Source organism: Copidosoma floridanum, unplaced genomic scaffold (assembly GCF_036245765.1).
Source record: "Copidosoma floridanum isolate Cflo_tuat_1 unplaced genomic scaffold, Cflo_Japanese_pri ptg000001l, whole genome shotgun sequence".
Lineage (NCBI taxonomy): Eukaryota > Metazoa > Arthropoda > Insecta > Hymenoptera > Encyrtidae > Copidosoma > Copidosoma floridanum.
The window spans coordinates 2,279,618-2,303,478 of NW_028321878.1; the positions used below are offsets into that span (position 1 = coordinate 2,279,618).

Consider the following 23,861-nt stretch of genomic DNA (forward strand, 5'->3'; position numbering starts at 1 on the left):
TAAGTGCAGATGCAGAGCATTGCAGACATATGACATATCCTCAATTTTCACGCTTGGGCATATATATATCTTGGTTAGGTCTAATTTTTCTAACCAGGTAACCTTGTCTTTTTAAAAACTTCATTACTTTTTTTTTTTTTTCATAAAATACCCTACTTATTTTTGAAGTGCAAGTAAAAACATACATGTCTACTTTCTGTTGTTTACGTAAAGTGCATCTACTATCTACCTCGTTAGAGTATCAATACACAAGTACGCTGTACGCGTAACCGGTCTGTCAGAGGTAAAGTACCCATCGCACTGTATACGTAAGATTTATACTGCGTAGAAAATAGCAATAACAAAATGTAACGTTCAAAAAACGTGCAGTTGAGTACTCACTCTTCGTTTGCACGGGTCACATTTCGCCGACGACTGTATTATCATTATTGGACATGTCGATTCGAGTCTCTCCAATGTGGTTATTTATGCTTTTTAGGTTGTTAAGTCATGCCACCGATGCCAAAGAAAAAGGTGGAGAAAGGGCCACCAGGTCGGCCCAAGCATGATGTCTGGAGTCAGGGTTTTCGCCGGGTGCTAAAGCACTGCGAGACAACTCACCGCACCGTCAACGCAGCCTACTGTATCCTATGTAGTAAGGTCCTGTGCAATACTGCCTCGAAGCGTCTGACCGCCCACCGAAGGGTCTGCTCCTTCGAGAGCAACAACGAGGAAGTGAACGACACTGACTTGGATATTGGCAAGATCACCAAGATCATCACCCCGGAAAACTCGACGACCATCACGTTCATTGACATGGATGACTCGTTGAACTACAATGAAGATCAGACGGGGGAAATATCGTACTCTTTCATCATAGATGATCAGGACCTCGAGGAAGACCCAAAGCCTATTCCACCAGTTAGCGCAGATCACAAATTAGACATCGTTTTGTCCGAATTCTTCATTGGTTGCAACATACCGTTCTCTATTGCCGAATCTCCGTACTTTAAAAAGCTCTGTACTACCTTGAATTCAAAATTTAAGCCCATCACAAGTGAGAATCTTGCTGGACCTCTGCTTGACACTGTGTATTCCAAAATTTGCAAGGACACCAAAGTCGGTCCGACATCTATCTTAATGATAGATGGATGGAAGACGCAGATTGGTAATCCAAAGACCATAACTGTTATGCTCAAGACTGAGGCCAACGAAACGATTTTCATGGATAATTATGAGTTGTCAATTAATAGCAGGGACAGCATGCAAGAACTCACGGATATCACAAAGTCATGTGTAATGGAAGCTACTGATCAATTCAAAACAGAAGTGTATGCAGTCATATTAGGTAATGATTTTACCTTGAAGTTGGACAAAGATGACGACTTGTGGCAATTTCCTTGCAACTTGCAAATTTTGAGTAATGTTATAAATGATTGCGCAACTCCAAATTTTATGAATATTTTATGTAAAACTTTAAAGCACTGTAATATTACGTTTAAAGCAAGTGAACTTGAGAAAAAGCTATGTAACGAAACAAGTTGGGAGAGTATCAAGTATATGCTTCAATTTTGCAACAGCAATATTGATATGATTCAGACGGTACTATCTAGCGATAGTAATGAATATAAGATTACTAAAGATTTGAAGAATAACTTCTTTGATATGGATTTTATTCGCAAAATTGAGTACTGCAGCAATCTTATGGACTTGGTTACTGATTTAAGCACTGTGTGCCGCACACCCAAATCCAGTATTGCTGATGCAGCAGAGCAGTGGTTAAGTCTGCAGATGCCTTGCAATGAATCAGACATACTAGAAAAAATAATAGAATATCGGAACAAAGCTCTGATCATTCATGGTCTTGTTGCAAATTATTTACACCCTTCCTATAGAGGGCAAAAGCTCACTGGTGAACAGATGAACAAAGTCGAGGAGTTTTTATTGAATTTTTTGGACGCCGAGGGCTTGGAAAGTTTGCAGGCGTATGTTAATGAGGAGGGAATTTTCAAAAGTCTGAATCTAAAAGAAAACGTGACAGCCAAAACTTACTGGGGGTTCGCACGAAGAACTCATACTAAGCTGGCCAACTTGGCCCTGAAGCTGTTGGGGATACCTGCATCTATTACTTCCAATTCTTTGGAGTACTTCAATACCATGAATAATAATTATCTGAGGCCTGACAAAATGAGAAAGCTATTTGCCGTTTATTATCATCTAAAAGAGAAAGAAGGAAGGATAGTAACAGACACAGATATTGAACAAGATTGCTGAATCATAATACAAATGTTTCGTATAGAAATGTTAAGTCAATTGTAAAAATATTTGCAAGTATTTTACTTTACTTGATGCGTTTAGTATTAACTATGTAATAGTTCTACACAAAGCCATTTGTACATATTTATACGTCCATACCGATAGAATAAGCGTTAAAAAATAAAAATGACTATTTTTTTAACCATGTGCAATTTAATTACTATTTTTAACGTTAGACATTAACTTTACTTAAGTACGTAGTTAAAAAATTTCTAATCTGCATTGCAGTTTTCAGTTTTCACAAGCAAACAAATTCGAAAATCAATCGCCAGGTGGCTAATGTCGGCCATTGGTCAATTCGTCATATCGTCCGCTGAATCACCAATTCACCATCACCATTGCATTTTCACACTATAGGATTTAAAAACCTAACTTGCCTACTTTGAGAGTTTCAAATTTTTAACACAATGTAGAAAGATAGGAAGGTGAGGGCGTTGATGTTCGAGAGCCTACTTTCACAGCTTACAGAATTCACAACCTTACGTACATTCACATTGGCAATTGGCGCTTCAGTTGACGTCAAATTGATCCTCTATTTCTTTTCAAAGCTAAAAATAGAAAAGAAAAAGTACCTCCTATATCCATTAGTTGATAAGGTTAATGCGTTTACGATCAACAATCAATTCAGAGAATATGCTCTGACCATAAGATTCACGGTTTGTTGTTATTTTGCAAGAACCTCTTTTGAGCGGTGTTGGGGATTGGGGGCAGAAGAAGCACACCCACACACACACACATTAACAAAACGGTTTTGAAAATTCCTTTTCCAAATTCTCATTCTCGAACTCGAGAAAGAGGTTCAGAAGGGAGAAATTGCACTATAACCTAAAGATCAGGTGGAAGAAGGAAGTCGAGGAATCACTATTTGTATATAACATAATAGGTTGGTAGGTATGTGAAATTATTATTTTATAATTTTTACTTTGCCTCCTGCAGGTACCTACATATCTATATATTTACTTCCTATATTCATCAACAGGCAGCGGGGGCATCAAAGGCGGAGCGATACGATACAAGCTTATAGGAGTTATAGGTAAGTAGCTGACGGATCGCGCGCGCGGTGTACTTATCCTCGTACTCTCTCTCTCACACAAAAACAGTGTGTGCTAGTGCTAGGTATATTGTACCTGCTGGCCAGGACTCCGCATCCGCTAGGAAAGGAGAGCGAGAGAAAGAGAGTGTAGTGTAGAGGGTGTGAAGCGGCGCCAGGCGGAGGAGAGCCAGTAGCAAAATGGCAGCTAGCGACTCGACCACCGACGATAGCCTCTACCCCATAGCTGTGCTCATCGACGAGCTCAAGAACGAAGATGTCCAGGTGAGCATTTATGCGTCAGCTCTTGCTAGTTCCTGCAGATGTTGGAACGAGTGCATTCGTCAAGGCCGTTTTGCCGGATACGCGCGTACACTTTTATGTCCACCTGATTCCGCCCGCGCGGGTTTTGATCTTTTTTTTTTCGGTTGTTGCTGTACCTATTGCCGTGTCAGGTTCAACTAATCTAAGTTTTTATTTCAATAGAGTTTATTATATTAGTGTGTAGGTGTAGATTGACAGTGATGTGACGATCTTCTCGGGCTTAGTTGATGGTGATTGAAATCGGAGCTCCATCAAGCTACAAGCCTATTGTTGATACTAAGTATATTACACGAGCTCGGTTCATTGTTTTTAACCTTTTTTTCCATTTTTATTTCTAACAAGAAACTTCGCATCATAGGTTGGAGATTTTGTGTACCCAATAGTTTTGTTTATCATAAAAAATTAATTACCGTTGACTATAGGTGTAGGTAAACTTAATGAGTCTGTAATAATCAGCTTTTGCTGTATGTGATGAGAATCTTAAATGAGTAATTTTTTAATTTGACAATCTGCATGGAGTATTTACACCCATAATGAGCAAAATAATTAGGTTTTTCACTACTTTACTACTACTTACTACATTTCAATGGTCGTTTCGTTTCAGTTGCGGTTAAATTCTATTAAGAAACTATCCACCATTGCTTTGGCTCTTGGTGTTGAAAGAACTCGTTTGGAACTCATACCTTTCCTGACAGAGACAATTTACGATGAAGATGAGGTTCTCTTGGCTCTTGCAGAACAGCTGGGAACTTTCACACCACTTGTTGGTGGACCAGAACACGTTCACTGTTTATTAGTAAGCATTTTTTTTTCATTTCGTACATTTTATAAAGTTATTAAATCTATTGTTTTATTGTAATGTTACATTGCTCTTTTTAGCCCCCCTTAGAATCGTTGGCCACCGTGGAAGAAACTGTTGTTAGAGATAAAGCTGTAGAATCGCTTAGAAATATCGCTGGCCAGCACAGCCCAGCCGATTTGGAAGAGCATTTTGTACCATTAGTGCAACGCTTGGCATCTGGTGACTGGTTCACCTCGAGGACATCTGCCTGTGGACTGTTTAGTGTTTGTTATCCTCGTGTTAGTCAACACATCAAAGGTACTTGGGCATTCCTCGTTTGAAAATTCTTAGTTTATTTAACATTTAATCAATATCATATTAATATTGCATTAATTTTGTACAGGTGACCTGAGAAATCACTTCCGTAATTTGTGTCAAGATGACACACCTATGGTGCGTCGTTCAGCAGCTGCCAAATTAGGAGAATTCGCTAAAGTCGTGGAAAATGAATACTTAAAGTCAGACTTGATTGCCATGTTTGTAATATTGGCTCAGGATGAACAGGTAAACCCAATAAACGGCACTGACATTTCATTTTAATTAATAGACAACCAACTAAGTAAAGCTTCTTGTTTAGGACTCAGTGCGTTTGTTAGCTGTGGAAGCTTGTGTTAGCATTGCCACGCTGCTACAGCAAGAGGATGTTGAACAGTTGGTAATGCCGACTCTACGCCAGTGTGCGAACGACCAGTCGTGGCGCGTGCGCTACATGGTCGCCGACAAGTTCACCGACCTCCAAAAAGCCGTTGGCCCCGATATAACGCGCTCTGACCTCGTCCAGGCATTCCAGCTGCTGCTCAAGGATACCGAAGCCGAGGTGCGCGCTGCTGCTGCCGACAAGGTGCGCGACTTTTGCCAAAATCTCGATCCCTTCTATCAAGAATCCATCATCATGTCCAACATATTGCCCTACGTCAAGGATCTCGTTGCCGATCCCAACCAACACGTCAAATCGGCTTTGGCCAGCGTTATCATGGGCTTAAGTCCCATTCTAGGCAAAATGAAGTGAGTATTTCGTAATAGAGGTAAAAGAGCATAAATGGCTTTTTTGAAAAACTTGTGATTCACAGTTCATTGCGATCTCAATATTTTCATCAAACACAAGTAGATAGGTATACTTATATAGTTGTAGGCAAAAAGTACGACATTGATATGCAATTGATTCATTAAGAATAACTATTCTATAGACAAGTTTTTATATTTAATACGCTCTTGTAAACACATTACGCAATCGTTCGATTTATTACTGCGCATAGTTGTCGATCTATAAGATATATATCAACCCGGTGATCAAACAAGATGTGAAGTTCTAATTTTAAATTGCTTAACAATAACACTCATGTTTGTGTCTTCATACATTTCTTAAAAAAAAAAATTTAATCAAAATTCTTAATTCCACTTATTAAACTTGCCAATGCTAACAAAGGCTTAAATGCTATAGACAATGGATGATCAAAATTAGAATGGCTATATTATCACTGAGCGGTTTAATAATGTCAACACCCCACTTTTCTGTTTCCGTCTGGTCAGCTGGTTAGTCGACATTTCACCGCGAAAAAAGTTTTGTAACGCGGAAGACTTCGGGTATCTTCTAAGCGCGTGCTTTGAACTGAGCTCAGTATATCTCGATGCTCTTGGCAATGAACTAGTGCATAAGAATTGAAGTGAAAGCTATTGTCTTGTAACATAACGTAACAAGAAAAAAAGTTTTGTGAACTGTCAAAGCTGTGAAGAGTGATTTATGAACTTCATCAATTAAATATTACGTTAATTTTCCATCTATAAAAGTGGAAACAAACATTTTTCGTTATCTTAGATCCGGGCTGATCTATAGATTACGATTCAAGAAATTTATTGTCCAACACTTTTTTTTTTTTTTTTTTTTTTTTTTTTTTTTGTCATAGAAAATCTGAATCACGGGACAAATGAACTATTACCGGTCAACTAGGTACATAGTATTAATATTATGAAAACGTGACTTTATCTATTATTGTTCTTATTCATTAGATAAGATTCTATAAGACCCTATTTTAATTCCTTTTAGCACAATCGAGCACTTGTTACCATTGTTTTTATCTCAACTCAAAGACGAATGTCCTGAGGTGCGTTTAAACATAATTAGTAACTTGGACTGCGTGAATGAAGTTATTGGTATTCAGCAACTTTCGCAATCCCTCTTACCAGCCATAGTCGAGCTTGCAGAAGATACCAAATGGCGAGTGCGACTCGCCATTATTGAGTAAGTTATTGATGAAGAATAATCCAAAATGTGTCAATTTATTGATTTCCGTACATTTTTTTCAGATATATGCCTTTATTAGCAGGCCAACTAGGAGTAGAATTCTTTGATGAAAAATTAAACTCTTTGTGCATGACTTGGTTGGTTGATCACGTATTTGCCATCAGAGAAGCAGCAACATTGAATCTTAAGAAGCTGGTTGAAAAATTCGGCCCTGAATGGGCACAAAACACCGTGATTCCCAAAGTTTTGGCTATGTCCCGAGATCAAAATTATCTTCACAGAATGACATGCTTATTCTGTATTAACGTATGAATTTTGTCGTTTTTTCTTATTTATCATCAGATCTATCGCCTTATTGGAGTTATTTTGATTTTTACCATAAAAAATTCCAGGTTTTGGCTGAAGTATGTGGCCCTGACATAACGACTGATGTCATGCTGCCAACGGTCATAGCCATGGCTAACGATAACGTAGCAAATGTCAGATTTAACGTCGCGAAAACTCTTCAACGTATTGGACCGTACCTAAAGCCGAATGCAGTACAAAGCCAGGTTAAACCAGTTCTTGATAAATTAAATGCTGACGCCGATGCCGATGTAAAATATTTCGCATCAGAAGCTATCGCTGGAATTGCTGGTAATTTCTGTATATAAATTTGTCGAAACGAAAATTTTTGATTTTTGCCCTCGTTTTATTAGTTTATTTCATTATTTTCAGCTTAAATTGAAAAATGAAATCACTGAGTGCATTTATCACGTACCCAATTTTGAGAGAATTGACACTTTTTAAAACAATTGGAGTAATAAACAATTCAAACTAAAGAACTTCAATTTTTAGAATAATATACCATCACACTGTTTCCACTTGAATAAAACCATTTCCCAAAGGAAACACGTCAAATACAATATGTCGTGTAGAGAAACCGAGTACGAACAATCGAAATTGATGTAGAAACTGTAGAGTATGAACACTGCACGACTCTTTAGTTTTGTCGTATTTGTATGTCTATAATCATCAAATTATTCGATATCTGATTAAAACTCGTAACTTGTATCTCATACATACTTAAGTAATTATCTGAACGAGTAATAAAATAAAATGTAACTTTAAGATTTTAGTTACTTTAGAAAAAAATCATGTGAGATGTATGACAGCATTCTTCAAAACGAAAGTCAAAAAAAATTAAAAATTTTATTGGAAAAAGTATTTTAAGCACGTAGTTTATTTGTTTCTATGACTTTAAACAAAAAATTTTATTTTTTAAAATCAAATACTAAAATATCTAATGGTAATTCTGTTCTTGGTGCATGTATGCTTATCAATGTGGATTAACATGAAATTTTATACAAAACCATATAGAGTAGAAAATGATTAAAATAAAGTACCATCATTTTCTATACAAAAAATTTTTTTGTCTTAGTTTTTGTAAATTTATAAACAATCAATATATTCTTTGTTTTTACTAAGAATATTTCTACGTTTTAGACATCAAAAAAATCAATTATCTTTAGTGATCTCTGTAGAATGACGATAAATAAATTTTTATCGATGTAGTAAACCCAAAAATTCATAAACTACAATTTGTGTTAGCAATTTGTTGAAATATTAATCTAGAGATCGTTATAATACCCAACAATAGTAAATGATTTTGGCGAAGTCACTTGAATAACTTATTTTTTTTTTTATTAGTTTTATTTTTAAGAACTGTAATATGTACAATATTCTGTATTCTTTTAAAATAATTTTGAGTATGTGAAATACAGTAGAGATAAGAAAAACGAGGTGTCTTTATTTCCCCTTATTTCTAACATTAATTACACATTTAAGATTTTACATATTTATTCATACTTTCAATTGATATTCAATTGACTTGAAATTTATAAAGAATAAAAATTATGCTGAAAGCAGTTTTTCAATCAGTACTTGTTTGTTATTTTTTTTTTTTTTTTTATATCTTATTGTCTACTTATACATATCTTATCACGATTTTCACGTTTTCTTGGCTCTTTTGGCATACACACACGTTATCTTTGCATCACATATTCCCTTACTTAATGACATTAAATTTATTAACACATCAATTTTTTTTGAATAAAATTATACAATCACATTCTAACGTAGAACATGGTATCACAAATTATATAATCATTGTAATGATTCCATTACTTTTTATAATCATGCTTTTCAGCAACACTGTAGTTATGCTTTTGTTAGTAAACTTACTTTTATTTTTAAATAATTTTTCAACACTTAGACACCTAAATACGAAATGAATTCTAGAAAAAAAAATGTAAATTTAAAAGTTTATAGCAAGTATTAGTCGTGTATTGAATATAAAAATCCTTTTTCCACCCTCGAGTGATTTGGGGAGGCTGGTACTTCCTCGGGCGAAAAAGCAGTTTTCCGGAACTCGTTCGAAAAGTCTCCTTTACGAACCTCGTTACGTCCCTCGCCTTCGGCTCAGGCCGCAAACCTCTCGGTTCGCAAACAGAGACTTTTCAAACTCGTAGGAAAACTACTATTTTACTATTCTTTCGATTTAAATATTTTTTACTTATGTATTTTATTATTTTAGCAATCTAATGTACCTATTGTTTGATCATAAAAAGCACACCTACTCGGGATGTGAAAGTTTTATTTTTTATTGTGAAAAATTTAAAAATCTTAAAAACGGAATGTATGTACAACCATTGATGTACATATCCCTTTTATTTGTGATGATATTTGCAACAGGTTTACCTATTTGGCGATTTGATAATTAGAAACTGCTGAATTTGTTATGAAAGTTGAAAAATTGATACTTGTATGCACCTTTGAAATTTGTATTCATAATAAATACCCTCATAAACAGCTAACAAATTATGTAATGTTACAAAAAAAAAAAAAAAAAAAAAAGAAATGTATAGACTAGCAGTTTTGCATTATTTATTGACTTAGAATATCATTTATGAGCTAAAGTTTTTAAAATACCTAGCGTACAGAGTATAAAAATAGTCAAAACAGTCCATTTTGTCGTAACAGCTTAAAAATTTCATGTGAAATGAAATAACTCTTGGCAAATAAATTTTGCTGTAACTTTCAATCCCCAAGTCAAGTTAATCAATACATTTAAAAAAATGCATTTTACAAATTGTCAAACTGAATTACTCAAGCGCTCTGTACATAAGCATCTTCTCTTCTTTCAAATATAAAAATTCAGGCGCTCATTGTTATACTTCAGTCATGTGGAATCGCACTTTATGCAATTAATAATTACCTTAGCAGTATTTTATCATTATCATCTTGTCTACTATTTTTTCAGTCCTCTTATTTTGCCAAGGTGACTGAGACACTACGACTAATCGTTGAGAGCTGAGCTTCCGCGACGGTTTCTGCATTGATAATGTTCAAGGACAATATTTTGGCTTTCTGACAGGCCACTGCTATGTTTACATTTAAAAATCTGTGTAAAAAAACACAATTGTAATAATTTGTGCATTGATGTTTTGATGTAAAAAAGTTTATGATTTTGTTGGTAAAAATAAAAGACTCACTTGAAACAAATGTATATGATGATAATAGCAGCGGCTACCGCAGACATTTTCGCGTACGAATTCTCAACCAACTGAATGATTGTACAAGCAATGGCGAACGAGCCGCACATTGTTGTAACGATGCCAATTGTTTGCAGCCAGTAGCGCAGTAGTAAGTTACTCTGCCAGTCAAATCGGCTCGATTGTTCAACTTTGTAACGCGAGCCGCACACTTTACACGTTAGATTGTCAATATTTGTCGAGCTCTGTAAAATCGTTTAACGTGTAAGAAATAAAAAAAAAAAAAAAACTACCGAGATGATCGAATTCTTTGAAAAACGTATTACGCGATAAATCAGCGTTTATTGTCAATTGTAGCTGTCAGCTAAATATGATGTAACAGCAACGGATGTGAAAAGACTATTATCGATGTATGTATATACGTACCTCGACGAGCCAACGGCGCAAGCAGTCGTGATGCACCGCGGCTACGTCACCGCTGCATCGGCACGGCTGTATCAATGGACCGGCGTCCTGCCGCTCGCTATCATAACAAATCCAACAGTCGGCGCTACTGGTGGTTGAGATAGCATCAGTCAGAGGTTTTGATTCGGACTGGGTCGTTGATTTTTCTTGCAGCTCGATTTCTTTGGAGCTCTTGGCTTGGTCCCTTTTATACAAGATTCGACGAGGGTTCAGGATCCATAGCTGCTCGGGGCTGGAAAACAAATATTTCATTGTTTTTATACTTTTGTACTTAAGCTACAGTGTATTTGAGCAATTTCAATTAATACTTACTACATGCAGTTCCATAGTACACAGGGAAACCACATGATGACACCAACCTCAATTACCCGAAAGACCAGGTCGTGCCAGTTTCTACTGGACAGTGGAACTCTGAAAAAAAAAAAAAAAAAATGTTACAAGAACAAATAAGTGAATGATTCACCAAGGTAAAATGACCCTGAAAAAATGCTTTAAACAATATTCATCGTACTTTGATCTCCAAAACTCGCTCAAAGTCTTGCTAAGCAAGAAAGCAACGACCACAAAGAGCATGAAGGCTTGGGAGAGGAGACCAAGCCTCGACTGATGCAGTTGCGAAGTGTTCACCTGCTGTTTTACATTCCACGAGCACTGGAATAACTTTGCTGTTGTCGCGTCATCCTCTTCTTCCCCTGTTGCGCAAGGATCATCGGGAGTCCTTTTACTCGTTGTGATCGAAATCACTTTGCTGTCGCCTATAAAACTACCACGAACCTGCACCACGAAAAAAGAAGAAAAAAAAATTTTTCAATGCATATCTTTTAATTTTTTTTACATGTTTGTAGATGACAGGTGGCCTCACCTTAAAAAACACCTCGACTCCGTAGATGATGAAGAAGATGAGAACGATGAAGAGCAGCACAGCGTAGCAGCCGTTGAAAATTTGCGTGAACTGATTCTGTGGATCAATTAATCACATGAACGGGATTTTCGAGGGTACGAGGGTATCCGCAAAAAATGAGCTCACCTGGTCCTTTGGATCGAACATAAACGCGGTCGCGAGCTCGATCACCAAAAGGGAGTAGGTCAGGAAGTTGTAGACGACAAAGGCGAGGAACGACTTTGAGAGAAACTGTGGTTTTTCCGTGCACACGTCTCGCAGGTGGAACTTTTCGGCCCAGAAGCAAACGATACAGGAAAAGCCGCTCGTCACCAGGGGATAGTACGCGGAGTCCAAGCTTCTGGACCAGCCGGGCTTGTACGTGGTCTGCTGCGGTGAAAAAGTACATTGTACGATTTATGCGTAAATAGTATATAACGTTGAAAAAAAAGAAAAAAAAGTGAAACTCACCGCGGAAGTGAAGTAAGCAGCGCGGATGAGCGAAGCGAGAAAGACGACGAAGTAGAGGACCTTCTGGGTGGTGACGCGACAGGCACTGAGGAACGAAGGTGTCTTCATCCTCTTCCACTCGGCTATGATACACATGATCAGCTGAACGAGACAGATGAACGCCAGGATGAAGAACATGCTGGCGAAGGCTACGTAGTAGCTGAAATTTGGCGCGTGACAGCGCGACCCGTCGAACTCGATCTGCATGGGTACATGTACTTGTTATATCGTAAAACTCTCTCGGATGCCATAATCATGTTTTGTGAGACATTTTTCTCATGTTGTTACATAATTTTTTATTCACAACGCTGAATTCCTCGAGTTTGTGTATCGATTTTCAAACGCCAGTTAAAAATAATGTGATACCACGATCGCGTATATTAGACCGGTAAAGTTTTTTACGCTCTCGAGAGTAAAGCGTCGAAAGATTGAGAAATCAGAGAAGAAGGTCGATCGAGATGGTCACACGCCTCTCTCGAGAGTGTTTGTAAACGTTCTTAATTCGTGATAAACCACGTGCTTTGAATTTTTCATGACACACATTTCGGTGCAAGTGCACTCGCGAGTGGCATCAATCATCAGCGACACGATGAACGTTTGAGCGTCCGCGATAAAAACCTGGCCGATATATAGGCTCGCGGTGACTTGTGGTGGGGCAAAAAACGTTGCGTCGTACAAAATAACGGACAATAATTTTATACGACAATCGGATTTACGTGATTTTGAAAAATTTCTTCTTTGGTCTATACAAATTTCAAATGAAACGGCGCAGAGAGAGAGAGAGAAAGAGTTTGAGCATCATCGGTATATACCTCGCAGAGGCAGGTGCCGTTGTGGCACTCGCCGTGTCCGGAACAGTTTTCTTCGCCGCAACTGTCGTTCCACGACATCATCCCCAAATTAACCATCAGCAAAGAGAGCGGGTTATGCGTACTTAAAGCTATCATCTGTTCCATGGTCGACGGAGCTCCGACCGACTGCACTGATGCAGCCGCCTGAAAATAAAAAAATTTAAAATTTTCGACCTTACTTATCTGTGCTTAACTCCAAAAACAACAGTTCTTAACAGGGTTGTTGTTATATATGCTTTCTTTCTACAGTAGTGTATACATGTGTTAGTCGTGTGTTATTCACACACGAATTGATAATTTCTCGTGTCGCGACAGTTGGAGGCGGTGAAATATACGTTTTTCGTCTACGCTTGCTATCTGAAAACACTCGACTGGTGTTAGAATATCATTAGAATGTGGAAATAGTTAAATTGTCGTCTTATCGCTGCGAGGCGATAGACAAATTGGTAATGTCTCTGACTCAGGCACTGCATTTGTTATTTTTGTGAATGTGGAAATAAGTACAAAGAGAGAGAAAAAAAAAATACATTTGCCTCGCTGCGAGAAGGGAAGATTATATTTTCCGGGCGCGGTACGAGAGAAACCAATAAAAGTTACGCGTTAAACTTTGTTACTTTCGATCTGTCTCGGATTTCCACAAATGTTGAAAAATGCCTAATGGCACGGTCGAAATTAAACAATTAATATATGTATATCTGAAACGAAAAAAAGAGATTCGAAGATTAAGTATTGACAAGCTTAAAATACAAGTATTACAATTGCGTAAAGTATTTTGTTCAGATTTGTGTTTTATTATTCTGCAGTATTGAGCGAGATTGCAAAAAAAAAAATTAATTGATTAATAGATCGAAACACAAAAACATCCAGAATTTTTTAGTAATAAGATGTGCTAGTAAAATAAGGTCGGTCACTCACTTCATTCTATTGTAATGATGAATCGTAAAATTATTCTCTTGTTCACGGCAGCAAGTCACTGAACGAATAAAAAGTGCCAGTAAAAACTAGTTTGATCTTGTTAATTAAATGTACTGTTTAAATGTGCACTACGCGTATTTTTTTTTTATTCGCGAAATACAAAATTTCGATTTCAATATAAAATAACACTAAAAAAATCGTTGCAACTATTGAACGTTTACTTCTGTAACTGAAAACTAATTTCCGAAATATGTATAGTTTACTCATTATCATGAATTTTGAGTAACTTTTTTTCTAAATCACAAATATAATAAATTAGATGCATCATTAAGTTTTAATAAATTCGTGTTTCGTAAAAACGGAAGCAATCATCATATTATTTAATGTCAATTAGAAATAAAGATGTGTAATTGCACTTTTTGCAGGATCGTGAATCAATTTAATTTTAACATTATGCGTAAGCACGTGAAGCACAAATTTATGAGACTAAAAAATTTCATTTCATGATATTTTTTTTCTCCAACTGGATATAAAAAAAACGTCGCATCTCGTTTATCGAGATAGTTAAATATTTACATAGTAATCCAGCTAAGCGGGAGCACGTTTTCAAAAGTCGTGTTATCGGAACTTTTAACGTCATTGTATTTTATATTGCTCAACACATCCGCGCGTACCTCTACTTTTGTCTAGTCAGATTGGAAGTTATTTAAAAAAAATAACGTATACGAGGGAAAGACTGAAGTCTTTATTCATAAATGAAAAAAATCTGCTATATTAATTTAAATGATTAGACAGTTGTCCCACCTATATTTTTTTTTATTTTTTACTGTAAACTTCAATGAATTTTGTATATCTGTATTTTTTATTCCTTATAAATTCCGTAAAAATTATGAATCTGAACCCTTTTATTAATTTTACACTAATGAAGAACCTGGGTTTTTTTTTTCATAAAAATTTTTAATTTTAACTAGACTCCATCAGTTATCTGGGATGCAATAGATTGTTTGAGGCTAGCTCTGTGGAGTCCGAGGTGCTTAAACACCGAAATGGTAAATAAGTAGGTAGCCTAGGTACTCATTTCAATAATAGAAAAACTAGCTATACATAGATTTAGAGGTCTTAGAGGTCCTAGAGGAGCTCCTCCAAGCTAAAGCCTCGAACAAATATTATATTGAGTGCAAATTGAGTACAGCTGCACTCGCAGCACAAACAAGTAATATCGTCATAGAGTGATAATGATAAAATGTGTCTGTCTGTATGTATGTATGTAATATACGCGTTAACACAATACATATGCCCTATGTCTGCTGTATCATGATAAGTAACAGTAGCTGTTACTATTACATCATAGCCATCAACAATCAACTGTACTTACCTATCTTCCTTTTTTGTTTCGTTGTGTGTTAAACAAAACACGTATGGCATATAAGTAGCCAGTTCACGCTTCTTTATCCCCAATGTGTGACAGCTAACTTTCCAACTTTCCAGAATACTGAGATGCAAACAATATTCGTCGATGCCATAGTAATAAATTTATCGTCCTCGCTTTTGTGCAACGTCAATCACTCGTATCTAAGTGCTGTCGAAATAATACTTTATTTACATATTAAAAGATCGTCAAAGAAAGAGTTCAGCACTTTGTTGATCTGTATTTTTCTTGCTAGTGCAAGCTTTGCTCCTTTTTTTTTAACAACACTAACAGCAGTTACACACAAGGTAAGCCCTTGGGTTTAGGTACTTTTTTTTCACTCCCACACGTATTCGAGTACTAATAGAGTCTTTCCCTGACGACTCTCAACTCAACAAAAGTTACGAAATTAAATAAAAACTTGACGAATAGACGATATGTGCACTTTTGCGGAGGTGCTGTATATTTTTAATACTAAATTGGTACCTAATAAATAGCTGCATTTATTTTTAGGTACCCTACACTGGAAATAGGTAAAAACACACTGCAGACTCTTATAAAACTCGCTGTCTGTTGAGTTGAGTTGACTGACTCAGTTGACTTGACTGCAGCTGCACTGCTGTGTGCTACATTTGTGTGTATAATTTGCATTGCTGTGTCTGTGTGGAGTCTGTTATTGTGTGATTTACAATCATATACATATATACATATATATACATACATCAGTGGATAGTTGATATAGCTGGAATTTGTATTATCAATGCCTGTTAATAAATTCAGTAGAGTATTTATCCGCAGAGATCCGATCCACACATATATATGTATATACAATTCTGCTGTTTATTATGTATACCTATCTCTTTCCCACGGAACAGTAGTTTTCTGATAAGAAAATTAGGAGCGTGTTGTTTCTTGTATCCTAATCCTACCGGTACTCTCTTACCTTACCTTATCAGTTGTGAAATCAAGTTTTGCAGCAATTGCAACGATAGTTCTTGACACGACAGTGTTTGATGTTTTTTTTAGGCAGGACATGACATGTGTATGATTACTAGAAACTGTTTATTGTAAATGTATACCTAAATATATAACGAAAATCAAATGAACTGTTATGGTTTTGTGATCAAATTCATCTGCAACTAAGATATATAAAACATATTTTCAATGGAGTTGAAAGAACCAAAGGGAAAAAAACGTGCGAGGTCCGAATTGAAGTCGTCTTTGCCATTAGTTTTCGGCAGCAAGGGTGAATTAACACAGTTCCATGCTACTTTGACGTATTTGGGATCGTGCATTGCCGATCCCACAGAGATGGAAATTGTTTATAAAATGGTTAGTATCTTGAACACGATTTAGCTGAGCTACAAGTGTAACAGATCACTGTCATCTTGATAAAGTAATGTTTTTATTTTTATTATTTGTCAGGGATACTTTGGCAAAGGATCACTGTCCAAGAGTCATCCAAAATTTGGTAGGATAAACTATGGTGCTCCACCTATAATTCGTAAGAGGCAGTGGGAGCGCCGAGAAGAATGGATCAATGAAGTACAAAAGCTCAGCAAAGAGACGTTTTTCGATGATGACATTAAAAATGATAATAGCCAGTCCAGTAAAGGTATGATGAAACTTTATTTTATATTTTTGTTTTGCAAAACCAGTGCCTAACTATAGGCTTAGTTCTAAAAGTATTCATAATTTATTAGTGATCGTGAATGATAATTGAAATTGTAATTTTTAAATACTTTTTTTAGATGAAATTCAAAATGCAGAAGAAAAATCTAGTGAAATAAATGATATACAGGAAACTTTAAATAGTAGTTGTGATACTGAATCGGTGTCAGTTCCTGAAGCTGAAAGTAACAAAGTGATATTAGAAAAATTATCAAGTAATGTTGAAATCTTAAATAGTAGTAAACAAAAGAGTGAACATAATAATCAAACCAATGGACAAAACAGTCAAACAGATATGGAAATTGATGAAGTTGTTCTTGATTCTAATGAAGAAGAAGATATTTGTGAGATATCAAATGAAAGTTTTAACATAAATAGTGATTTTGATAAGGATGAATTTTTTGGCAAAAGTGAAAGCAATGATAATTATAATAAGAATAGTTCAGAGTTACAAGAAAAAGTTTTGGTTTTACCAGACAGTGACTCGGAAAATGATGATTATTTAGTAGACATTAAACCACAAGTGAAAGATGAAAAATTTCCAGTGAGAGAAACTTTGCATCTTACATTTGAAGAAACTTTTTTCTTAATGTATGGTCTAGGATGCTTAAGAGTTGTGGATTTTGATGGAAAATATCTAAGCATCAAAGAAGTGTGGAACTGTTTTTGTAAAGATCAAAAAAATTTCTTGCAAAAATATGTTACGTACCATTATTTTCGTAGCAAAGGATGGGTTGTGAAACCCGGTTTAAAATATGGCGGAGATTTCGGTAAATATTTTCAGATAAATTTTTTTCTTGAATCGAAATTATTTTATGTATTTTTTTTTTTAGTACTCTACAAAGAAGGACCACCATTTTACCATTCTTCATACATTGTAATAATTGATGTCTTGGATGCAGTCACATTTAAAAGAATTGAAAGTAAAGTAGCTAGAAATATTACATGGAATAAATTTATTGGTTTAGAAAGATTAGCTGAAGCTGTTGGAAAAGTAAGCAAATCGTATGTAGAAAATTATTCCCATCTTTTAAAAATTGCATGAAAATTATTATTCGTTCAAGGAAGTGTTATTTGCTCAAGTTTTGTGGCCAACAACAGTATCTACTGATACAGTTTCAGCTTCTCCAGATGTACTGTCTCAGTTTACAGTACGAGAAATTTTGTGGAAAAGATGGAAATTCAATCAAGATGAGTCGAGTGCTATATTGCAAGAAGCTGCTGATGAGTCTAATGAAGACGATTATTCGTCATAATATTATTTAATTATGTTTTATGCAAAGAAATTTTTGATAACTAAAAAAAGTAATATTTCACACTAATACATATACGTAAATGTATACCTGTAAACTAGTATTTATTAACAAATGTAAAATTTTTGTACATTTTTTAGTATGATAACAAAATATGCAATTCTTAGTAGTTCTCACAAATCTGTATTTATATATTTATACAACAAACTTAATAACCTACTATCTTACATGTAAAATATAATTACATATTACTTTTATAACGAGCCTGAAATTCTCGTATTTTCTTGGGTACTCCAGTTCTTCTGAATTCTGATCTATCTTTTAGATACTGTATTCTGCATTCTTCCCATAATTGCTCATCTTTGTACCAATGCTCTAAACACTTCTTGAGCTCTGAATTTTCTTTTCTGCATTTTACTACCATCATGTACTTGGAACTTTGGCAGCACTTATTAAATTCTAGAGAAAACATTTTATTAAAGAATTGAAAAAAAAAAAAGTTAAATTTGGTAACTTTAAAGAGTACCTTCTACTTCTGGTATACATTTCTCCTCTCTCGTTCTGTCCCTTACCATCTTTGCTATGAGAACGTCTTTTTCAATTTTCCTCAAATACTCATCATCTGGATCACCTGAAAGTAAAAATATTTCAATACATATTATTTTAAAATGCATGAAAAAAAATTCTAAGTAATTTGCAAAAAAAAATGTTTTAATAATTGTGTCGATTTCCATATTAAAAGTGGATCATCATATTTTTTATAACATGAATATTATTAGCCTCTTACCCAAGCCCATAGGTCCACCCTTCCAACTATAAATATTTTTCTTTTCTACATCTTTTTCATGAATCTTCTGCTCCTGCTCAGCCATCGTTGTTTTCATCGTTCCTTGGTCTGCAGTAAGGTCTCTACACGAAAATTTCACCAATGATAATCAAGTGTGCAGTGCCCCCCACCCCCCGCGATGGCTACGACAATCTTAGCTGCAACTCTCTGATCTGATTGGGTTATTGGACGATGCGCGCTTGCTGTTACTTTTGAAACATAAGTACTTACTTACGTTACATACTATTTTGCAATCGTAACTTTTGCTCTCTTTCCGAGTACTCTTGACGCTCCTGACATATCTATAAAAACATCTTTCAGAATTCTTGATAAACTGTGTTTGCTGGGAGAAATAACAAAATTGTACATATACATATACTTATACGTAAAACATCTGCTTATACAGCCCATATACAATATTATAAAAAGGGTAAGAATCTGCGAGAATCGAGAATATTCATAAAATTGAGATGAAAAATAACGAAAGACGAAAATCACATCGCGAGAGAGAGCATAAGATGTACATATATAGGTATACCTATGTGTGTGTGTATACATATAGTGCGATATGACTGGTCTAGTGGTGCTTGTGCTATATACTGCTGCATATATAATATATATATGCATCCGCAGTGTCAGTAGTGTGCGTGGCTCTGCGTTATCAATACAGTATTACAGTCTTGTTAATCGTTCAGTTTTCCCACTCGTGGGCAATGATTGCAAATCGTGGTTGATGTGTTGATCCTATGATGGCTTGCTGGTTATAGTAACGATTGATTTTCCACATCGATTTTTCGCCTAGCTTGTGTATTATGTACACAAGTTTTTTATATTAGTTCGTTCAATTGGATCGTCCTGTCAATTTTTCAAGTGTATACAACGCTTCGCTTCTACGCGAGGTCGTCCTCTTTACAGTTTACTACTTCAAAGAGTGTGTGAGGCTTAAAGCCAACCCCGTTAGCCAACTATGATTTTGCTCGAGATTAATAACAGGATAATCGAGGAGACTCTGACAAACAAAATAAAAAATGCACTAGCCGGGTGAGTCAATCATCTCTGTGTGTACGCTTCCTTTTTTCTCTCGATGATCCTTTGCCTTTTTTTGTTTGTGCGACTGTGCATTTTCTCCCACAGCAATACATTTCGAAACACTCGAGTACTCACGCTATTCTCACGAGTGTACTCTTATTTTTTTTTTTTTTTTTTTTTTTTATCAGGCGTGTTATTATTTTTTATACATAATTAGAGAGTATACGCTTACAAGTTGTGTGTACACGTTCCGGGGGGCGGTGTCTAACCTTATTCTTTGGCACAACGTGATAGTTGTATTATATATTTACACACCTACTTATACACTGACTCAATTTATCACCCAAGATAACTATGACTACGATGTGAAGCTGTTTTCAATATTTGTTCTTACATGATCTCAATGATGACTCATACAGAGCTCTCGAATTTATCTTAGTTTTTATCATTGCCTTATCAATTATGATGAAAATCGTATTAAAAGCTGTTGAAAATTCTGAACCAATTTTTTTTATTGATAATTTTTAACTGTTTGTGATAGATAATGGCTCAACTAAACATTTACAAATAGTGAACCAAAAGTTCTGGCTGGTTCTGGTTGTAGCTGAAGTACTTGCTCATTGAGAACTTTGAAGAATGACAACATTCACATTCCAGTCATACTATGCCATCCACGTCCTTGTTTTGGATTTTTTTTCTTTCTATACCTTTTTTTTTTTTTTTTTACAACTAGGTATCTTGAAAAAAAAATTTTATTCCTTCTCTTAATGACTTTTTGTGACCTAGTAATCTATTTATTAATTTATTGTTGTTTGTTTGATTTTACTTTTAACTGTTTCTAATGTATTTTTTTTTTTTTTTTTTTTTTTTAGAGGGAAACTCGAATCAACAGACATGAAGGTAGCAGACTTTGATGGCGTTTTGTTTCACATTTCTAATCTAAGCAAGGACAAATCAAAAATCAGAGTCAGTATTGTATTTTGATGGTAATTTATAAATTATGCATGTAAAAATATTGAATGTTAAAAATCAATTTTGTAGGTAAGTGCGATGCTTAAGTTTTATAAGCAACTACAAGAACATGGAGCTGATGAATTACTGAAAAGAGAATATGGATCTTATCTGGTGGAACCGGAAACAGGTATCAAATCCAAACTTTGTGTTTAATTGTAGTTTAAAACATACAATACAAAATTTTATTTCCTTACAGGTTACAGTGTTACTGTTATGATTGACCTCGAAAATTTACCTCAAGATTGGGAAGGCTTAGTGAAAAAAATTGGACTACTAAAAAGGCATTGTTTTGCTAGTATATTTGAAAAATACTTTGATCACCAAGAAAAAATAAGTGAATCACAAGAAGATACTAGTAAAAATCCACAAAAAGCCATAATTGAATACAGAGATCAAGAAATTATGTTAGTATGACTTAACGCACGAGTTCTAATGTATTTCTGTGAAACACATGTATTTTTATTTCTAATACAATTTTAGATATGTTGAAGCAAAAAGTGACCGAGTCACTGTAATATTTAGTACAATATTTAAAGATGTTGATGATATGGTGATTGGTAAAATGTTCTTGCAAGAACTGAAAGAAGGAAGGAAAGCAAGTCACACAGCACCTCAAGTATTATTTAGTCACCGTGAACCACCTCTAGAATTGCAAGATGCTGCCATAACTGTGAGCGACTGTGTTGGTTTTATAACGTTTGGTAATTGTCATTTATTTACCCAATTTATTGAATGATAAATTTTTTGTATTTTATGTTTGAATTTACTTTTATAGTTTTGTTTCCAAGACATACAAACAAAAATGCGCGTAGCAATACAATCGACCTTATCCACATGTTTAGACATTATCTACACTACCACATAAAGTGTAGTAAAGTCTACATCCACTCACGGATGCGCACCAAAACTTCTGATTTTCTCAAAGTATTAAACAGAGCTCGCTCTCAACCGAAAAATCAGGAGAAAAAGACAATTACGTAAGTATATCAAACAAGTAATATAAAATAATCAGTTAAACAAAAAATTAACTGAATCGATTATTTTTTTTAGGGGTCGAACGTTCATTCGAAAAGAATGAGCGTCTTTCGTTAGACATGGAAAACGCTAACATCATGAAAAACGAAAGAACATAACGACGATCAAAGTATTGCCTCGGGTGACATTTGCTAGAAAAATTTGTGGTTTAAAGCCATGCTTTAAGAGGAGAGCTGGTCTTGATCCCGTAGGTTTTTTAAGCATGTGAAGAGCTGGTTGCCTTCTGACGGACAGGCGTTAAATCCACATGAATTTTTAGAGCGATACAGGTTATATGAAATAATTTAAAAAAATAATAAAGATTTAAAGTCACACAGTGTGTGCTGATCCTCTCGTAAATCAACTAACCGTGGTTCATTGCAATACTTATCTAACAAATTAAATGAAAATCGATGTATAACTCGCATAAACTACGTTAAAATAGACTGTTAAGTAGGATCTCTTAAATAATGATACGACGTACAATCACAAGATTTGCAGATTTCCGTGAGTCTTAGATTGCTGTTGCGAGTGAGTGAAGGAAATCCTTATATACCCGTTACATCGTGTTGTTCCATTTTCATTAACTTTATCAGCTTAGTTTTACACCCAGCCATGCATTTATTGTTTGATAAAATTATTTTTCGACATACGTTGCAATTGTAAACTTGTTACTATGACTTTTTTTTTTTTTTTTTTTTTTCATCACAAAGTTTTGCATTTTACGACCATAGCCGAGGCTCTTCGCCTTGAGGACGCTTGTGCAGCGTATCATTGTTTATCTGACTCCCTGCTCCAAAGAGTGAAAAAGTGCACAAAGCGAGTCATTTTATAGGTCGGGGTGTAATTTTTCCATTGTTTAATTAGATGAACTAGGTAGGACATATAATTTTTTTCTTAACTTTTCGATGCTGTCGAGCAGTCGATTTAGCCTGTATCGATTGTTAAATAACAAAAAGTCACATGAATAATTGATTTTTAATTACTAAAATCAAAGGCCCACATTTTAACAGACTAATAGAAGACCGAGAAGATGCAAGTGAAAAAAAAAGAGGAGAATTTAACGATGTGTTAATAAGATACGAGTGTCGCAAGCACGTAACATAGGATAATACATTGTTTTTGTAACAAATTATTTTTACTTTTAATTTTTGCGTATTATTACATAAAATTAATTTATACGATATAATAAAAGAAAGAGATATTACCAATTTATCATGAGTCGTTCTTACCATTACTGTCCCAATTATTATTGATTTTAATAGTTAAAGTGATTCGCTACTCTTTTTCCGCTTGAGAGGGTAGATAAAACAAAAGTTTCCCGGGAGGGTTGATTAATTGCCACACCTCGTTTGTTTTTTGTGGCTCAGGGTGCCTGTACATGGGCGTCTTAATGTCTTAAGACTGTAAGCCACACCTATGGCGGGTGATTCATTCAAACTGATGTTAACTGAATACCGATATAAGTTGTTTTAAACAAGGAAATAGACACTTTATTCATCATAAAACTATGTAACCTGATTACATTATAACGTTAGAACGTTTTTTAAGGCATCAATTGAAAAGTTTCTACAATTCATGTTAATACAATAATTTTGTCAACATAACCTCTCTTTTGAACGACTCAGCGTTAACAAAATTTTTTTTAGTTTTGGTGGCTAAATATCTTTCCAATATCATAATGCAATCACGTAATATAGTTTTGTTATGAACAGGATGCCTATTATCTTGTTTAAAACAAATTATATCAATATTCAGTT

At 35.1% G+C, this 23,861-nt stretch overlaps 6 protein-coding genes across 12 annotated transcripts; 4 read left to right on the forward strand and 2 right to left on the reverse strand.

Annotated features, from left to right (window-relative positions):
* The first annotated feature begins 69 nt into the window (after positions 1-69).
* Positions 70-2,402, forward strand: LOC149375984 (uncharacterized). Of its 2 annotated transcripts, XM_089594316.1 has the most exons (3): positions 70-97; positions 214-283; positions 479-2,402. In XM_089594316.1, the coding sequence occupies exon 3, from the start codon at positions 490-492 to the stop codon at positions 2,251-2,253; it is 1,764 nt and encodes a 587-aa protein (XP_089450442.1). In that variant the 5' UTR covers positions 70-97; positions 214-283; positions 479-489; the 3' UTR covers positions 2,254-2,402. The 2 variants fall into 2 exon arrangements, with proteins under 2 accessions (XP_089450442.1, XP_089450448.1); XM_089594322.1 differs by lacking the exon at positions 70-97 and having other exon boundaries at positions 209-283.
* Positions 2,403-2,862: 460 nt separating this feature from the next.
* Pp2A-29B (Protein phosphatase PP2A regulatory subunit A) lies at positions 2,863-8,510 on the forward strand. 3 transcript variants are annotated; one of them, XM_014354360.2, is made up of 10 exons: positions 2,863-3,186; positions 3,275-3,610; positions 4,254-4,445; positions 4,529-4,748; positions 4,834-4,994; positions 5,068-5,495; positions 6,535-6,729; positions 6,795-7,038; positions 7,125-7,368; positions 7,450-8,510. In XM_014354360.2, exons 2-10 carry the CDS (start codon positions 3,527-3,529, stop codon positions 7,452-7,454), a joined length of 1,773 nt encoding a protein of 590 aa, XP_014209846.1. In that variant the 5' UTR covers positions 2,863-3,186; positions 3,275-3,526; the 3' UTR covers positions 7,455-8,510. The 3 variants fall into 3 exon arrangements, with proteins under 3 accessions (XP_014209846.1, XP_089449826.1, XP_089449827.1); XM_089593700.1 differs by having other exon boundaries at positions 2,863-3,182; XM_089593701.1 differs by having other exon boundaries at positions 2,863-3,178.
* On the reverse strand, positions 8,425-15,910 carry LOC106640381 (uncharacterized). Of its 4 annotated transcripts, none has more exons than XM_014354405.2 (10): positions 15,262-15,910; positions 12,933-13,115; positions 12,082-12,321; positions 11,758-11,997; positions 11,593-11,688; positions 11,242-11,504; positions 11,043-11,141; positions 10,692-10,962; positions 10,266-10,510; positions 8,425-10,174 (listed from the first exon to the last, which is right to left on the reverse strand). In XM_014354405.2, exons 2-10 carry the CDS (start codon positions 13,074-13,076, stop codon positions 10,039-10,041), a joined length of 1,734 nt encoding a protein of 577 aa, XP_014209891.1. In that variant the 5' UTR covers positions 13,077-13,115; positions 15,262-15,910; the 3' UTR covers positions 8,425-10,038. The 4 variants fall into 4 exon arrangements, with proteins under 4 accessions (XP_014209891.1, XP_023248471.1, XP_089449836.1 ...); XM_023392703.2 differs by having other exon boundaries at positions 11,758-12,000; XM_089593710.1 differs by lacking the exon at positions 15,262-15,910 and adding an exon at positions 13,231-13,314.
* A 294-nt stretch (positions 15,911-16,204) lies between these two features.
* Positions 16,205-18,452, forward strand: Tsen2 (tRNA splicing endonuclease subunit 2). The gene is made up of 5 exons (XM_014354321.2): positions 16,205-16,626; positions 16,720-16,909; positions 17,046-17,735; positions 17,799-17,959; positions 18,030-18,452. The coding sequence occupies exons 1-5, from the start codon at positions 16,459-16,461 to the stop codon at positions 18,219-18,221; spliced, it is 1,401 nt and encodes a 466-aa protein (XP_014209807.2). The 5' UTR covers positions 16,205-16,458; the 3' UTR covers positions 18,222-18,452.
* LOC106640420 (COX assembly mitochondrial protein homolog) lies at positions 18,354-19,164 on the reverse strand. The gene is made up of 3 exons (XM_014354457.2): positions 19,006-19,164; positions 18,745-18,849; positions 18,354-18,677 (listed from the first exon to the last, which is right to left on the reverse strand). Exons 1-3 carry the CDS (start codon positions 19,100-19,102, stop codon positions 18,460-18,462), a joined length of 420 nt encoding a protein of 139 aa, XP_014209943.2. The 5' UTR covers positions 19,103-19,164; the 3' UTR covers positions 18,354-18,459.
* A 539-nt stretch (positions 19,165-19,703) lies between these two features.
* Positions 19,704-23,200, forward strand: Arpc2 (Actin-related protein 2/3 complex, subunit 2). The gene is made up of 7 exons (XM_014354428.2): positions 19,704-20,085; positions 20,946-21,039; positions 21,115-21,214; positions 21,284-21,491; positions 21,568-21,788; positions 21,863-22,064; positions 22,138-23,200. Exons 1-7 carry the CDS (start codon positions 20,012-20,014, stop codon positions 22,163-22,165), a joined length of 927 nt encoding a protein of 308 aa, XP_014209914.1. The 5' UTR covers positions 19,704-20,011; the 3' UTR covers positions 22,166-23,200.
* Positions 23,201-23,861: the final 661 nt, after the last annotated feature.

What these genes read in the sequence shown, in the direction of transcription:
- LOC149375984 (XM_089594316.1), top strand. Translation starts at nt 490, where the DNA reads ATGCCACCGATGCCAAAGAAAAAGGTGGAGAAAGGGCCACCAGGTCGG.
- Pp2A-29B (XM_014354360.2), top strand. Translation starts at nt 3,527, where the DNA reads ATGGCAGCTAGCGACTCGACCACCGACGATAGCCTCTACCCCATAGCT. An exon ending in TGTTAGTCAACACATCAAAG is followed by an intron (nt 4,749 to 4,833) that starts GTACTTGGGCAT and finishes AATTTTGTACAG; the next exon opens with GTGACCTGAGAAATCACTTC. An exon ending in GTGCGACTCGCCATTATTGA is followed by an intron (nt 6,730 to 6,794) that starts GTAAGTTATTGA and finishes CATTTTTTTCAG; the next exon opens with ATATATGCCTTTATTAGCAG.
- LOC106640381 (XM_023392703.2), bottom strand. Translation starts at nt 13,076, where the DNA reads ATGGAACAGATGATAGCTTTAAGTACGCATAACCCGCTCTCTTTGCTG. An exon ending in TGTTCGATCCAAAGGACCAG is followed by an intron (nt 11,689 to 11,757) that starts GTGAGCTCATTT and finishes ATTGATCCACAG; the next exon opens with AATCAGTTCACGCAAATTTT. An exon ending in TGCGCCGTTGGCTCGTCGAG is followed by an intron (nt 10,511 to 10,691) that starts GTACGTATATAC and finishes ACGATTTTACAG; the next exon opens with AGCTCGACAAATATTGACAA.
- Tsen2 (XM_014354321.2), top strand. Translation starts at nt 16,459, where the DNA reads ATGGAGTTGAAAGAACCAAAGGGAAAAAAACGTGCGAGGTCCGAATTG. An exon ending in AAAATATGGCGGAGATTTCG is followed by an intron (nt 17,736 to 17,798) that starts GTAAATATTTTC and finishes TTTTTTTTTTAG; the next exon opens with TACTCTACAAAGAAGGACCA. An exon ending in TAGCTGAAGCTGTTGGAAAA is followed by an intron (nt 17,960 to 18,029) that starts GTAAGCAAATCG and finishes TATTCGTTCAAG; the next exon opens with GAAGTGTTATTTGCTCAAGT.
- LOC106640420 (XM_014354457.2), bottom strand. Translation starts at nt 19,102, where the DNA reads ATGAAAACAACGATGGCTGAGCAGGAGCAGAAGATTCATGAAAAAGAT. An exon ending in GGGTGGACCTATGGGCTTGG is followed by an intron (nt 18,850 to 19,005) that starts GTAAGAGGCTAA and finishes TTTTACTTTCAG; the next exon opens with GTGATCCAGATGATGAGTAT. An exon ending in ATGTATACCAGAAGTAGAAG is followed by an intron (nt 18,678 to 18,744) that starts GTACTCTTTAAA and finishes TGTTTTCTCTAG; the next exon opens with AATTTAATAAGTGCTGCCAA.
- Arpc2 (XM_014354428.2), top strand. Translation starts at nt 20,012, where the DNA reads ATGATTTTGCTCGAGATTAATAACAGGATAATCGAGGAGACTCTGACA. An exon ending in ATAAAAAATGCACTAGCCGG is followed by an intron (nt 20,086 to 20,945) that starts GTGAGTCAATCA and finishes TTTTTTTTTTAG; the next exon opens with AGGGAAACTCGAATCAACAG. An exon ending in CAGGAGAAAAAGACAATTAC is followed by an intron (nt 22,065 to 22,137) that starts GTAAGTATATCA and finishes TATTTTTTTTAG; the next exon opens with GGGTCGAACGTTCATTCGAA.